The 17,754-nt window shown below is 42.7% G+C and overlaps 1 protein-coding gene across 1 annotated transcript in view; it reads right to left on the reverse strand.

Annotated features, from left to right (window-relative positions):
* The window catches only part of usp6nl (USP6 N-terminal like), an 86,645-nt gene that overhangs the window by 62,319 nt on the left and 6,572 nt on the right, over positions 1-17,754 (reverse strand). Inside the window, exon 2 of the mRNA XM_084039098.1 lies at positions 15,100-15,206. Coding sequence (XP_083895224.1) covers positions 15,100-15,103 — 4 coding nt within the window. The 5' untranslated portion in view covers positions 15,104-15,206. The remainder of the gene's footprint in view (positions 1-15,099; positions 15,207-17,754) is intronic.

Raw genomic sequence — 17,754 nt, forward strand, 5'->3', positions numbered from 1 at the left:
GACACAAGAATCTGAAGTCAGACCTTCCTGCACGTCACTACGGCCCCCCGCTCCTCGCAGAAAATAAAGCACAGAGGTTTGAGTCAGCATTTTGAAAGGTTGAGAGCAGTTCAGGACACTTTAATGTGTGTGGATGGAGCCGCCGGGGGGGAGGGAGGGGAGGGGGGGGGGATTCCCCAGAATGCCCTTCTCTCTCTGACTTTCTCACTCCTTTTCCTCTCCTTCCTCTCTCGGCCTGGCGCCGTGCCACAGCGAGCGAGGGAATGGGAACGGACGGGAAAGAAAACACGCTAGAACAACATTGCCGCTCTGCCTCACACTTCCTGTTTGCCCTCCCTCTGTCATTTCCTGTTTGAAGTGTGCAGCTTTCTGACCAATCGGACTCCGGCCAGAGTTCCAGTGTCCTTCACGGCGATCTCCTAGAGTTTCTAATGGCACCTGTCCTGCTTTACTCCCTTCATTGTCTTTTACCCGAATTTATAACAAAATGTTTTATCAAATGATTTCAAAAGCCATTACTTCTAATTCTGCCTTCACTCAATATCATGCTCTTCATCTTTTTTAATAATCCTTATTCAGTTATTATTTATTCAATATCTGACCACAATCTGTCCCCAAATCTGTTTGATCATCTTTAAGCCGACAGTTTGGCTGACTACTGCGTATTGTGTCTACTTTTAACCACAATGGTCGATCGTAATCTTTTGCATTCTTGTTTGTTTTGGCTCACGTCGCCCATGAAATGCAAACCAGCATTTGTACACATGACTCATAAGTGGTACTCTAGTTAGGTTAGGGACGAGTCCGGTTCCAGCCATAATGGAATTGTTTAGTACTCTTTTTTTATCATTCATCATTTGCACTGTATGTTGTCCAAATATCATAATTCTGTTTCTCCATGTTGTTATTTAACTTTAAGAAACAACATCGACTGCATGGAATGTTTGCCTCTCTGAGTCCAGGGTGTAAGGACAGAAGGTGTCTGTGCATGGGATCGTACTGCCCTCCAAGACAAATGTGTGTTTTGGTGCCGCATGAATAACATCGACTTGAAGCAACACGGTGGCCGATTGGTTTAAGGCTAGCGGTTCCAGTCATGTGACTACTGTTGACTCGTAAAATGCCACTAACAATGTGGTGACTTTACGACTATTTCCTGTCCTACCAGAAGACATAAGCTGAATAAAGACGTTGGTTTTGCCTTCATGAAGCCCAAATGTCACCGCTGGCAATCAAATGTCAACATCTAAACACCCTCATTTCTAACAGAGTGTTGCAACACTCCTCTGAAGGGAGGACAGATATAGATAATCACATCTTCCCCTAAGGTCCATTATATTTATACAGGCCAAAAGCTTTTTTGCAAAGCAAAAATGTATCAGTTCTTGCCAATGGCGGACTGTAATGAAGTACATTCACCCTCAAATACTGTACTTAAGTACAAGTGTGAGGTACTTGCACTTTGCGTACTTCGATTTTATGCCTCTTTATACGTCTACTCCACTGCATATCTGATTTATTTGACAGCTGTTGTTACTTTGCAGATTCAGACTAGTACTGCAATAACAATATAATAAATAATAAATGATGATAGATAGAACATTATGCTTAGTGCACAGTGATACTCATTGTCTGATTTCTTACAAATACATGCATTCATGATGATTGGTTCTATGCTTTCCAACGTATGCAAAATAACTGATAAATCTGAGGGGACGCCCCCTATTTGTTCCCTGATAATATTATGAACAACAAATCCCTGTTGGAATCAGCAAGAGGAGAGCGAGTTAACGTTAGCTGTTAGCAGTCAGCTAATAGCTAACGTTAATGGAGGTTCCATTGAGTTACATTGTGATGCGTCCAAGCTGTGTTCGGTAAAGATGAGCATTGGTGCATTAATTATCATCCATCCATCCATCCATTTTCTACCGCTTATCCTGTATTTAGGGTCACGGGGGGGCTGGAGCCGATCCCAGCTGTCATTGGGCGAAGGCAGGGACGCCAGTCTATCACAGGGCCGACATGTAGAGACAAACAACCATTCACACTCACATTCACACCTACGGGCAATTTAGAGTCATCAATGAACCTATCCCCATCCTGCATGTCTTTGGACTGTGGGAGGAAGCCGGAGAACCCGGAGAGAACCCACGCTTACACGGGGGGAACATGCAAACTCCACACAGAAGGAACCCGAACCGACCCGGGAATCGAACCCGGGACCCTCTTGCTGTGAGGCGAGAGTGCTACCCACTACACCACCGTGCAGCCCGCATTAATTATCATGATTTGGTAAAACATAATTTTGTACAGGGTATTTCTAGACTCGGGATTGGACAGTAGAGGATTTTATCAAAATAAATAATAATAAAAAGAGTCTGATTTAAAAAAAATACAGGAAACAAAAACACTGTTTTGTTTATGCAGGGAAACCTTAGGATTATGATCATCTTATTTAATTGTATTATTCATTTGTTTTTCTCTGAAAAGGATGTTCACTGTCTTATCTGTGATCTGTGACCAAATGTATAGTAATGCCAGTATGTTTTAGTGCCATATTAAGAGCTTTAAGCATATTTTAATGATTATCTGGATAATATCATGAATTGTAATTACAGTATTCTGGACAGGATAATGGTGACATGACATTTTCAAATCATCCCATGCCTATTCTACTTTGACTCAGGTAAAAGAATAGAGTGCTTCATCCACAGCCGGTTCTACCTTATAAATGGTTTGCTAGTTTTCTCAGTCCTTTACTGTAGTAACATGAATATGTATGGGTTAGAGTCTGAACAACTATTTTCAGAGAGTACATTCACCAAACAAATAAATATTAAGTATGAAATATGGTTTCAGTTATTCCCTTCCACCAAACTTTTGACTGGCAAGATAAACATGAAATAAATGAAGGAGAACTTTCTAGAGCTTTAACAAAACACTGCAAACATCGTCTGAACCAGAAGCCATAAATCAGTCAGATCCAGAGCCAGAACTAACATCTCCCAGACCTCCCAGTTAACAGCCGGGCCGTTTACCACAAAGGTGGGACATTCAGTAGCTTCTATAGAGACCTCTGTAAACTGTGTCTGTGTGTGTGTGTGTGTGTGTGTGTGTGTGTGTGTGTGTGTGTGTGTGTGTGTGTGTGTGTGTGTGTGTGTGTGTGTGTGTAGTGGATGTAAATAGCTGGTAAAGCAGCAGAGGCCGAGCAGAAGAAGAGAAGCGGGGGTTTGATGTAAGCAAGCGGCAGACAGCTGAAGATCTACGACGACAGTCGAATTTTACCCACAATGCTCCATGCTCGCCTTCTCTGTCTCTCTCTCTCTCACACACACACACACACACACACACACACACACACACACACACACACACACACACACACACACACACACACACACACACACACACACACACACACACACACACACACACACGTACACATTCATACATCATGCAGTCAATCAGGTGTACCCTGCTTAACATTGGTCAATAGGTTGACAGGCAGAAAGACGTTTGTCACCCGCTGTCGTGTGTGTGTGTGTGTGTGTGTGTGTGTGTGTGTGTGTGTGTGTGTGTGTGTGTGTGTGTGTGTGTGTGTGTGTGTGTGTGTGTGGTTTCTCCCTGGTTGCTGGTTTACTAAGACGACATGATGGCATTGGGAAGTTGCAAATGTGGTTGAGCCTGATTAGAAGTTCCGTTAGTCATCAACAACCTGATCTGAAGACATTGCTATGACATCATGCATCATGTTTTGGCAGGTTTGGGCGTTTTACGGGACAGCCTGTGCCTTGCTTATATGTGTGTGTGTGTTTTGAATCTTTTTCAATCAGTTGGTACTGCTAAAGTACATTTGAGACTTTAGCAGCATGTTAGCTGAACAATGGCTAATAGCACACATTCATTCTACACAGACATTGGCAGCTTGTATGTCTCTGAACCAAATAGTTGCTCTAAATACAGTCCATGACCTGTCACTTGTGCAACAAACTGTAAGTAACGTAACAGGTTTTAAACAAGCCAGACAGACAGCAATTTCCACTAAGAAACCAAAGCTAGCTAACTCAGGTGACACCAACAAGTCACCATTAGCAAAACACGACCAACATATTCAGAACAAATTCAGAAAGCTTTGGCAGTTTTTCATTGTCGTCTGTTAGCTTAACCACGCTAGTGCAGTTAGCCTAGCCCGTACGGGAGAGTTTTGCATTTACAGAGAAAACGAACAAACTAAACAGCAGAAGTTCCTTTTTTTTAATAGGTTGCTTTTGCTAACATGACCCATCCAGCTCAAGTAAGAACACGTCGCTAATAAGACTAACAGCACTGAGATGACACAGAAGCAAAATCACTGTTAGCAGTTACAATAATAGCTAGAGCTGAAAGTTATCAGTAACTACTTTGATAAACAATGAAACAATGTTTGTTTTCAGCTCCTTAAACATTTTGCTGTTTTTTTTTTTTTTGTCATAAATGGATGTAAATTAAATCAAAATAAACTATTGGTCAGAAAAACAAAGCACTTTGAAGATGTTTCTTTGGGGCATTTTTGGCTTAGTGTATTTCATAAATAATTAATTGATTGAGAAAAGATCTGAAAGTATAAATATGGAAATTAAAATAAGCTACAGTTGCTGCCCTTATTGTGGCCCATGACCTGCTGTCATGAACCTGAAACCTTGATATGTATCTCAGGATTTGTATGATTTTGGATAAATCAACAATGGAGTGAACTATTTTGAATAACAAGATTGAATCACTTTAGTTGCAAAGTGGTGGACATGGGGGCATTGACCCCATCTCAGCAAAAAGACAAATGCATTTAAAAAGGCATTAGAAGCCACATTCAAACCCAGCAACGCTTTCTTCCTCTCCCTGAAGTCCAGACGTTATGTATTGCTGAACTAAACTTTGTGAGCGGGAGGGCAGCTCGGCTCGCCTCACCATGGCAACAAAATAGGCCATGAAAAGATTGTGACCAGGCAATGTCATAACTTCTGTGTGTGATAAGAGAAAATGAAAAAAAAAAAAAAAAACATTTGTGTGGGTTGGTATCACATTCTCCTGGTGTAATCACCTTACTTCAAATGTAATATATCATTTTAATAGATACATCAAACAGTATTTATCCAAAAAGGGGGGTTTTCTGCATAAGTGGTGTCTTCAGTCAGCACAACGCGTTTTATATCATCCTCACAACTTAGTCGGTTAAAATGGGTGAAACAGGCTGAATATTTAAGACGAAGCAACAGCAACTCAAACTCAATTAGACCAAAGCTGCAGGGAACCACAGCTCTCTGCGTTCTGGAAACCAGATAAGAAATTCAACGTTTTCTTATTCTAAAGCTTGATAATGTCATTTACTCTGCTCTGTGTTTACTCTTTACTCTCTCCTTCCCTTATCGCTGCTAGTGTTCTCAAACCGGCGAGGATTCAAATCACACCGCTGCTCCTGCTTTATGCCAACAACATCAGGAATATATATGCCACACCAACCCTCGCTAAACCCCCAGGTCCACTTTGAGCTGTGTAATATCGCTGGAAAACTTGATAAAAGTGCAGCTGTATGGAAAAGTAACCCAGCAGCACTGAAATCACCAGGCTAACCATTTTTCAGCTGCAGCCAGCGGCAGAACCAGCAATGAAAAAGGTATCAAAACTGTTTTTCCATGCTCCACTCAGAGAAATCCACCCATCCATTAAAAAATCCATTATTCAGGCCCTGCAACTACAAACTTTGCATAGAGGCACCAGTCTGTTTGAAAGGATTATTCTAACTTTATTGAAATTCGATCTTTACCATTAAAAAACCATGAAGGGGACTTCTTAAGATGTATGTCCTGCTGAAACAGGACTTCAGGGTGGAAGATATAACGTAGAAACCAGAGAAGACAGGCCGTTTGGTTTGAGAGAGCTCTTTTACACTGCAGGACGTTCATTGTGGCCATGCTCAAGTAGTGACACTACATCCACGTCGCAGGGACTTTCAAGCGTTGCTTGGGCTGCTATTGTTTGTGATTTGGCTGCCTGTTTTCACTGCCAAGGCATCAAATAAGCAGCTTGGTCAGTGCCACTTGAAGCTGATACCGACGGCCACTTAGCATGTGAGCTTTTTGTTAGTGAAGCATTATGGGAAGAGCAACTAAAGTAGTAGAAAGAGTGAGATAGTCCATACATGGAGGCAGAGAGATGATTCATTCAGACAAGAATCTGTGGATTAATACATAATAAAAATAATCATTAGCTAGGAGCCTAAATGCATTGATGCACGTTGTACAAACGTTGCAATTAAAAAAAATGGCTCGAAATTCACACCTATTGCAGAATGAGGTCATCATTACAGATAAATGATTTTCCAGGAAGTGATACTTTTCCCTTTTAATTCTCACTTGTAAATAATAAATATACTGTAGGAACACCGACACTGGTTTTCCCACAAACCACCACAGCAGAACAGATCACTTCAACAGTCAAAATAACCAATCAAACAGCATCTCAAACCAGAAGAGACAGGATCTAGTTTTGTCTAAAGGTCCCATCAACGGAAAAAGGTGAGGATGTGTTTGGGTATGTGAGTGACCAGGGCGTGTGTGTGTCTGTGTGTGTGTCATTAACATCCTAATAATTCAATCTTACTGGTGGTTTCACTAGAGGATGATGCCCTGAGGACCACGTCTGTGGATCCATTTCCTACTGCAGCCTTTACTGGGAGATGTAATCATATCCCAGCAAGGCTTCCTTCCTGTAACCCCCCTGTAACACACACACACACACACACACACACATCTGTGCATTATTCAGCACTGCAGGAAAGGACCGAACACACTGGGAAGGCGGTCGGGTGGAAGAACTGCATTCCACCGCAAAACTGGCATCACATCACACATATTTTGCATACAAAACTCAGTTACCAAACGTCAGAAGTCATGAAACACACGGGCAACAACTGAAACGAAAGAGGGAGGTGTTAGACCAGAGAGCGAGGAGGGCAGAGTGGACTGAAAACAGCAGGAAAGTGAAAGCGATGCAGAACTCGCTTTCAAGTGAAATGAGTGTAGGTCTATTCCCAGTTTGCAATGTGGAAAAAAAGAAAATCATTTTAAAAGTGTCTGTGTGATTGAAGGTGCAAAAATGTGCTGATCAAAGCTGCACAAGGACAAGTCATCTTTTTGAGAAATGCACTCGTGGGTGCAGAAGAGAACAGAAACCAATCAAGCGGATGGGAGATGGTTCTAGCACAAAAGAATCTACCGGTAAACTAATCAATAAAATCCAAAGTGTCCGATTTCAGGGCTCTTGTCTTTAAATGGACCTCAAAGTGACCCAAGCTTATTATAACTAGGGATACTGTCGGAAGAAAAAGATGCATAATAAGTCTATTTCTTGGCCATAATTAAAACGGACCATGTTGACCCATTATGAAGTATTTGGTCTTGAAATATGGACTACGAAGGAGGAACAACGACCCAACTATATATTCAGAAAATACAAAAATAATCACTTCTGTGGCTCTTATGTCCTTGTTAGAATGAAGCCACTTGAGGCAGTAAACAAACTTTTTTTTTTTATATCTAGTTACTGAATTTGTCGTTAAAAAAGGAGGCATTTTCCGCCTGGATTTATGTTATGATAATCAATTTACCAGTTTGATTACATTCTCAGATTCCAGCTTCTTCCATGTGGAGATTTTCTGGTTTTTTTTTCTCCTCTGCGACAGTTCAGTATCTTTGGTGTAGAAACGAGACATTTGAAACATCTCAACGATAGATGGTATCTCCTCGCTCGGGCTCCAAGCGAGCTGAGCAGATACAAGGTGGAGTTATGCAGACCACCGATTGGTCACAAAGAATCATCGCTGCAATAAATGAATGACACGGCAAATCCTGCACAAATACGCCATTTTCAAAGCAAACTTTTTAACTTTTAAAGCCAACTTAGACGAAGACTCCATAAAAAGGCCCAGAAACAGCTGTAAACCAAACTAAGCAATCTGTTAGCTCCAGCTACTAAAAGGACCTTTCAGTGAGAGTGTTGAATGGAACTGAACGTAAGTGCATCTGAAATGCTACAGCCCGGTTCACAAAAAGGTTTGCTGTTTGTAGTAAATGTGCTAAAACATGTAAAATGACGCATATAGTGCTTCAAACCCAAATTGCTGCCATGCAGCAGCAACACAATTATTTTTGCTCTGTAGTGAATGTTTTCCTCCCTTGGTGGTACATCTCTGTCATGCTGATAAAGCAGCCAGCAAAACAAACTGAATTGTGGGTAAGAAAAGGGAGTAAAAAACCACACTAAGTAGCATTCAGGGAGTACACATTACTGACTTGATGAGCATTCTGGCTACTGTGGTGTTTATGAAGTGTCCCATGTGACCCGAGAGGCGGCCTCCACCAGCACATTTGCTTCCTGCGGGAGAACTTAGATGTGCGTCTGACACATTAATGAAAACCGCATGTCAAAACAATCTAGACTCATCTCAATTCTAGTTCGAGTTCACAGCAGGCTCGGGGTGACGGGTCCATGAAGGGAGCACAGCAGGCTAATAAACCTGCCCGACCCGTGTAACAACAACAAACCAAATAACGTCCTCTTTCCTCAGGTGCTTTCCGGACAAACAACAATACCAATCTTTGTAGTAATAAGCCGGGAGTCATTCTGTGGGCAGAGACACATTTTACACCAGGAGATGTGTCATCATCACTTCAGGGTTTTACGGGGTGAGACACAAGAAAGAATGACGTGCTGTCAGGAACGTGGCAAACAGGAACAAAGCAATGGAAATCTGAAATGTCCACATTTTTGTTGTATTACTCTTCCAGTTGTGTACTATAAGTACTTAAAATGTACTGTATGTTTCCAGTTATGACTTCCATACAGAAACAGAGGCGATGAAAGTAAAACATTTTCAGACTTAATTTAAAAGGTTTGACACTTTGGGAAATACAAATATGAACTTTTTGACGAAGATTTAGAAGAGACTATAGATACCACTCCCATATCAGACCATTACATATACAGCTACGGCCAAGCTAAGCTAACCAGTTGTCGACCAGTTAGCTTAGCACAAAGACTGGAAACAGGGGGAAACCGTTAGCCTGACTCCAGTCCAATGGTGACAAAATCGGCCAACCGTCAACTCTGAACTTAGATCTCATTTGTTTAATCCATCTGCCACTGTTTCCTGTCTTTGTGCTGAGCTCGCTGGCTGCTGGCCAAAGCCTTATATTTCACACATATGATAATAGTAATAGTAATAATATTGTGTATTTTCTCAAATGGAAAATATTTCCTATACTACATGAACAAAAAAGAAGCAGGATCCTTATTTATTTGCATTGGCAAGGGATGCCAACATGTGACCATGTCTTGACCCATTAACCCCCTCGCCTACTGGGCGTTACTGGAGGCCTGCTATTTCCACTCTCAACACCCACTTAGAGCAGTTTGGAAGGGCGATGTCTTGGGCGGAGAATGACATGCACTGCAGGCAGACATTAACACTATTAGCTGTCATCTACCCCATGTGATTAACATCTTAGTGGGAAGCAGAAGCTTACGGGCCCTGCTCTCGAGGATCCCCGTTTGGGAGCTGTGGTGGAGTTAATAACAGGAACTGTTAGCCGAGGTGTGTCGGGCGCTCCCGCAGACTTTGCCAACAGAGCTTCTCTTTGGCTCGCGATGCAGAGCTTGCGCTTGTGTTGAGCAGCTTCCAGGTGAATTACACGTAAACCAGCAAATGAACTCGCACGCTAAGACGCCTTTGAAAGCGTATTGCAGGTGTAGCAGGAGAGAAGATGTAAAGCTGTGAGCTCTGTGGCTAAGCTAACCATGCTAGAGGCAAGCAGATGGAGGCCAGATGAGGCTTTGAAGAGGAGATAATTATCCTGCACCACACCCAGACGCCGTGTGCCCAGCACGCCTCCCAATGACATCAATCTTCCTCTGACAGGGAGATGCAGGAGGTGTGTGTGTGTGTGTGTGTGTGTGTGTGTGTGTGTGTGTGTGTGTGTGTGTGTGTGTGTGTGTGTGTGTGTGTGTGTGTGTTGCAATAGGTGAAGGACAGGTAAAAAGACCACGCGTCCATGCCTGCTCATGCTGCCCTGAAGTACACCTCAAAATATCCTATTGTGAGCTCAGGAGCCGTACAGTCTGGTTTGCATCACATCTGAAGGCATTTTGGGAATATAATAACAACATGGCCCCTGTAAAACAAATCATTTAAGGGTGGCTGTTTTTAGAGACCCGTTGGCGATGAAGAAGTAAAAATATGAACATGCATTTTAAGGGATTTCTTAGTTCTATTAGTAGTACATTTGTGTCATACTGAGTTTTTGAAAAATTGAAATGAAAACATAATTATTTAAATGTTCACACATAGGGTCATAAATCAAATATTAAATGTGACATTTAAATTGGGATGTATAGAAAATATGGCCTGCCTAAGCTGTGTTTAATTCAGGAAATAACAATGAAAGTAGAAGTAACGGATGACTGAGAAGTGAGACGTCTATTTACCACTGACTGGCTGTGATCCGGTTTGGTAAAGAAGGTGTGGTGCTTTTGATCATTATGACAAACCATCTGTAGCCAAAAGTTCCAGTTTGTGCAACAAAAACATGTTAAATTCCGTTTAAAACATTTTTTTTCCCCTGCATAAAAACAAGGTTAAAAATCCAAATTTGACGACAGAGACATCTTTTACTTGATGTGGTTTGTTAGCTTTTTAGCAACTAGCAGTGGCTGAAAAGGAGTGGTTGGGAAATAATATGAGCTGCGATGTTAGAGTGTGTTCAGAGGGATGGGCGATGCGTCCAAAACCTTCTGGCACGATATATCATATCTCTATAGCATATCATGATAAAGCACGTTTAATCCAATAAATCATCTACACAAAATTACAACGTGGTATACTCATGTGTGAATTAAATACTTCACAAATTATACATTATAAAATAGCCTACTGGGAATGTTCCTAATTTATGGTTATGAAGTCCATCATTATTTCTCATTGTGAGTGATGAACAGGAGAAAACTGATATGAAATGAGCTGCAGGAATCCAGGAGGATTTCATCAGTCCATTTTGCTTCAAAGAATGTCTTTGATGACAGAATTCTATAAAAAGACAGATAGAACATTAATGATCATATTGAATTATCGCCCAGACATATCAGACCTACCTCTGTCATCGTTTTGAAAAGCGTGTGAAACCTACACATAGCTACACCTGGCTCCTCCACGACGTAAATGTCTGAAATGACTGTGAATATTTAAGGGGAAAATCTATTTCCTTCACTTGAATTAACTTATTTATATTGAACATTTATATTTATCGTTGGTAGTTGATTAAAGGTAATGCAATGCAAGCTTGATCACTGATTTATAGGAACAGTATGTGAGGCCTCCACAGGAAGAGATGGAGTAAAAACGGATTAATGACATCAGAGGTTCTTCCTGTCTCTGCCGTCATTCTCACCCTCCATTCATGTCTATGGATGACACACCGAGTCCCTGCCCTTCTGAGTCTTTGCCATTATCTTCCTTTATCTACCAGCACTGTTTATACAACACCAATAAAGCCATACGGAGCATGTGTGTCTCTCCCTCATTTGTCATCTCCTCTCCTTCCACTGTTACCGCCCCGCTGTGAATCCGGTTCCAGCAGCGGTGCTGGTCTGTGGGGGGGTAGTATCTCACTAACAGATTTAATGGCTGAAGAAGCTGTTGGGTGCCAATGTGTGTGTTTGGCAAGTGCAGGAATCACCAAACCATCACCATGATGTGATATTATTACAATAACAACATAATAGAGCAACAATATAAACGTATTGTTTGCATGAGCTTCAAACTCTTAGAGTGACAGAAAACATACTGGAATGACTTAGTAAAAATAGTTGTTTATTAACAAAATATAGAATTATCTTCGTAACAGATGAGTCAAAAATCGTTTAAGTCGGGCTCTATTTTTCACTTCTCTACATGAAATTGAGCTTTTTCAAGTCACATAATGGAAATTCACCACAATCAACTTATTGTGAGTGTTTTTTCCCCCCCCTCCAATCCCTAAACATGGATATTGCTGTACTCGGTGTCTGATGTTTAAGCTGTTCTGCAGAAAGGGGAGGAGCTTCAGGTAGAAGTTGTGGCGTTCTGGTCTCTCTGGAGTCTCGCCTCTATCATCAGCAACAATTATTGCAACTGTCAGCAAGCAACGTGGCATTTTACTACACCTTATGTGATTATTTAACTTCTCTGGAGTCAAACAAACGTCACCAGAGTCCAATTGGAAAGCTCTCCAACCCCCCCTGACATAAATTCATCTCTTATCCCTCTTTCTGTCACCCATTTTCTCACTAAAATTCAGAGCAGCTGGAGTCATCCATCCTCTTTAGGAGACTTGTTGGAGGGAAGGAGCCCCGCCCTGCCCCCCGGTCAGCCACCGTGTGTGTGTGTGTGTGTGTGTGTGTGTGTGTGTGTGTGTGTGTGTGTGTGTGTGTGTGTGTGTGTGTGTTGCGGGAGGGTAATTAAGGTAATTAGCTCAGGATATCAACATCGTCGACCATCTCCAAGCAGGAGAGCGAGTCGATCAAAGGTTGAGATGAATAATGAAACACATAAAAGCCTTTCTCCCAGAGCCCCGGCTGCTTATAAAGCACATTCAGGTCACATTACGACGACAAAAACCCAGCGAACGTCTTCATCTCTTCTGTTTTCTCTCTTTGTCTATTTTGCTCCATTTAGTTTGTTTACTGGGGAATAAGACTGGCAGAGACATCATCAAATTGTGAAAATGATATTAATAGTTGGCAATAACTCCTATATTAACATCTGTGTTGCTAAATCTTTTATTAAAATCAATGATAATTCTTTCTACAGCCTGTGATTTTGCATTATTATTAAACATATTGGGACATTTTGATGTAGGTCTGAACATTCTGAAAAAAACTATCTAATTACAATTATTTGACTGCAAATTACATGTGATTCAAGATGATTGGAGGGAATGATCATTGAAAAAAATGGAATGATTATCCTTTCATTTTTTTTTTCAAATGTACTTTTTAAGTCTGTAGAATAATATATAATAATATGATAGTAATAATAGAGATAATAAGAGAGAGAGAGAGAGAGAGAGAGAGAGAGAGAGAGAGAGAGAGAGAGAGAGAGAGAGAGAGAGAGAGAGAGAGAGAGAGACACCACTAAGCTGCTGGTGGCCTTTTGCTACTGTTTTATAATTCAGCTCATGAATCAAAATTAAGTCCACTTTCATCATTCCCAATCAATCAGATCAACCACCTGATGCCCCCGACACACACACTCACACAGACACACATACACACATACACACAAAGACACACACACACACCTGTTTTTGTGTGTGTACGCTTGGCAGTAATCGGGTTAAACCTCTCAGCACTCCCGTTCAGCAGCGTCTGCTTAATCCAATCGTCTTCCAGTAAACGCCTCACATGCGCTGGGTTGCCCCGGTAACCCAGTCCCAGCCCCCTGGTACACACATCTACAGCCTCGCAGCTCTGCACAGAGAAACAGTGGCGAGACAGACGGCACAGAGCGTGTTCACGCCGCTGGCAAGAGGAAAGTGCTGGCTGCCGCTCAGTCCTCATCCGTGTAGTGAGCTAAAGAAAACCAGGAGGCAGAGTCTGATCTCAATGAGCAAATCAATGCTTCATATTGGACACATTCACATCACACAGTGGAGAGTACGATTCAATATTGTGTGGGATTTGGTATTATTGGGTTCAATTCTTTTCCAGGTTTAAATGCTGTGTGATCACATTTTTTTTTACTTATTTGAGTGTTGAAGCTCAAATCAATGACACATTTGGCTTGTTTGTCATTATATTCACATTACAAACTATAGTGAAGTCATGCAACAGTGGCCTAGTTCATTTATAACATTCAAGAGCATTTATAGCTTTTTACTTCTACCATTAATAAAAATATATAAAGTGCTTAATGTTATGAACTGATCGTCTTGCTGAACTAAATGTCTAAGTATTATAAACGTTTGCTTATTTCTTCAATAATTCAATGGAAAAATCCCATTGGCTTTTTTGTTTAGGGAACCAGTGATGCTAACCTCCATGCAGCCCTATTTTATATTAGGAAAAAACTCACGAGGCCCATATCAGCCAGTCTCATGTTAAGACTCAAAACACACCCCATCGTGGTGCTGTGTGTGTGTGTGTGTGTGTGTGTGTGTGTGTGTGTGTGTGTGTGTGTGGTTACACACGTGTGAACATACGAGACATTAACATAATATACTGCAGGCTGGTTTTGCTGGATGGCTCCCACTGAGCCGACATGCGAGGCTTTGACATTACAGTTACACTGACATACAGCGGTGCAGGAGATAGCGAACACACACACACATACACACAGTAGATGGAGCTGATGGAGTGCACATCCCGTTACATTTGCCCTCCCATCATGCTTTGCGGTGTGATTGATGAGTAATAAGGCGGTGAGGGCTGCGGCACTTGCTCCTTCGTACCATATGTTTCTGCCATCAGGGAGCAGGGAGGAGTAGGAAGGAGCAGGTAAGAGCAGGGGGTAGAAGGGAGGAGCAGGGGGAGCAGGGAGGATATTGATGCTACATCTAAAGCCTGAACTACAACATGCACCTGTGTAACACTACAGGCATCTTGTCATCGGATCGCAGTGTACCCCGATCCCACAAACTCTCGGTTAGACCAACATCTGGGTCAACTGGTGTGAAATCTTCTCCACCACGAGACACAAAGCAATACTAAATCCAAACACAGGTAGAACCACCAACAAGCCGAGCCAACTCAACAAGAAGGCGATACGGCACGGACATCCATCTGCTCGGTTCCAGTAAGTGACTCAATCTCAAATTCATGGGTTAAAACGGAAGGTTAGAAGCTTCCAGGCATGTCAGGGTGTTCTCATGGTGTTTCTCACTTCCTAATTTAAAGGTCACAGATGCTGGCTGGGTGTTTGACTGGAGTGTAAAACAAGAAATCACATATCACAATGTGCTGCAAGCGTCACAACAAAGCAGCGGAAGAGAGATGTGAAAAGGCAGTTTCTGATGAATAAAAGTGTGAACTTACTCATGGTGGGAGTCCAGGAGTGGGGGGCAGGTTGAGGCCCAGGTAGGGTGGGGCTTTGGACAGGTGAGGTTATTCTCCACTGGGTCTTTCCTAGAGGAACTCATGACCTGAGGAGGAAACCAGAGAAACATATACAATCACATCTGCACATCCAGACGAAAACAGACACACAAAACAAGATATTTAGTCTTTGGCGAATTGAAATGACATCTGATTACACCAATGCAATCAGATGTCATTGAAATTGTAATTTTGAATTGTACTGTCTCTCTCTCACACACACACACACACACACACACACACACACACACACACACACACACACACACACACACACACACACACACACACACACACACACACACACACACACACACACACACACACACACACACACACACATTGATTAAGGATATGAGCCTGCTGATTAACATATTCACTGGGAGATAAATGGCAGGTTGCAGGGTGAGTGAATGAACAGCCGCAGCGTGTGTGTGTGTGTGTGTGTGTGTGTGTGTGTGTGTGTGTCACCCATCCCAATCACCCCGGTCATTGGACTAATAACAGTAATCTGATGACAGTATGCGGTAATAATGGGTCATCTGATCACCCTGCAGATGCTTGCTGGACGAGGATGAGCAGGGAAAGTGGGGGGGGGGATGCAGGTTTTGTTTCCATGGACACAACTACTGCAGATGCTAGGGGATCCGACATCCTGCAGGGCGGCGGAACCAGCACAGGTCTGCAGAATGCTTCAGCAGCAGAGCAGCAACCTGTGCAGAGGTTCATTCAAACGCTGCTGGAGAGAGAGAGAGACCATCCCTGTCTCTGGTGGAGAGAGAAAGAGAGACGATGGCTGTCTCTGGAGGAGAGAGAGAGAGACTATGGCTGTCTCTGGTGGAGAGAGAGAGAGACTATGGCTGTCTCTGGTGGAGAGAGAGAGAGACGATGGCTGTCTCTGGTGGAGAGAGAGAGAGACCATCGCTGTCCAGGGCTCCAGACTAACTTTTTGCATTGGTTGCACTGGTGCGCCTAACTTTTTTTTTTAGGTGCACCAGCACAAAATTTAGGTGCACCCACATTTTTCATTGCGTCGCCTTTAACGCCAAAAAGTCACCTTTTTATCGCTCTCCTTTTACATAATGACACCCCCCTTATGGCCTAGGTTAACTGCAGCACCATCAGCACCCAGAGGAACCGTTTTCTCCAGCCAATCTGCACACTGATGCCCAAGCGCAGTAAATGCTTGCTTTGTGGCACAATAAAAAGATCATACAGGTCACTAGTCTATAGATTGCAAATGGAAAACTGTTTATGTGATCTTAGCCTAGCCTAATTATATTTTTACTTAGGCTATTCATTTTTAATAATAATATTAGGAATAGGCTACTATACAATTTCCTATTCATGATCTCTCATGCTGTAATGTGGACCTTCAAACACTGTGCGTGTCCATGCTCCACCGGACATGTCCAATTAACATGTTGACCGGCCTCCCTTTACGCAAAATGCGGCAGTAGACAATAACGCACTCCTTCGTAGAGACGTCTGTGTCGCCGTCAATCATGAATGACGTGTACGTGGCGTTTCCAACCTCCGCAGCTGTCTTGTTCTTTAGTGTCGGCATTTTTTTCATCAGAATAATTTCGGACTTAAATTTAGTGAACGGCAACTCCTCCTTTGCAATATTGTATGCGACGTTGAATTTTATAATCATTTCAGATTCCTCAGCGGACGTGATTGATACAGCCTGACGCTGAAATGCAGCTGGATGAGAGGCCACTTTATTAACACACTTATCACGGCATGTAGTATGCTTTTTGGACATATTGCGCTTTTTCAACGTCTCGATGCGAAATGTTGTTGACTCCTCCACAAACACACTATTACCGGCCAAATGCTGACCGCACTCCCGACAATAAATGCAGTGCATTGAGTCCCTTTCTTCATCGTACATCAGCCAGGGAAATTGCTTCAACCAGTCCTGTCTGAAGGCATATTTTTGGGCTTTTTAATTAGTCTCTGGGCGAGGCTTTCTGACTCTCTTCATTTTCAAAGAAAATCGAAGCGCTCAGCACTCATTGTCGAAGCGCTCAGAGTACCTGCTCTGCTCGCTCGCATTTTCGAACTGACACAATTTACAGCAGTGAAAAGGACCACAGCCAATCAGAGGCAAGGACCCGCCCGAGCTCTGTCTCTTATTGGTTTAGACCACGATACCGTCAGGAGAACATAAAGAGATGCTGCGCTTATGATTTTTTTTTTCACCCGAGCAGCGTTAGGTGCACCAGTGCGACCTACAATTTTTTTCAGTCGCACTCATAAAAATTTTGGTCGCATATGCGACCAAAATGGTCGCACTCTGGAGCCCTGCTGTCTCTGGTCGAGAGAGAGAGACCATCCCTGTCTCTGGTGGAGAGAGAAAGAGAGACGATGGCTGTCTCTGGAGGAGAGAGAGAGAGACGATGGCTGTCTCTGGTGGAGAGAGAGAGACGATGGCTGTCTCTGGTGGAGAGAGAGAGACGATCGAAGCAGCACCCTCCCTGTGGTTCCACCTCAGGCCCTCTTAGCTCAGTCGGCACTGTTGCCATTGTTTGTACTGTTAGCTGCGACCTGCCGGCTCAGCCGTCGCCAATTTGGGAGGCGAGCTGAGGT

The sequence above is a fragment of the Eutrigla gurnardus genome (assembly GCF_963514095.1).
Source record: "Eutrigla gurnardus genome assembly, chromosome: 21".
Classification (NCBI taxonomy): domain Eukaryota; kingdom Metazoa; phylum Chordata; class Actinopteri; order Perciformes; family Triglidae; genus Eutrigla; species Eutrigla gurnardus.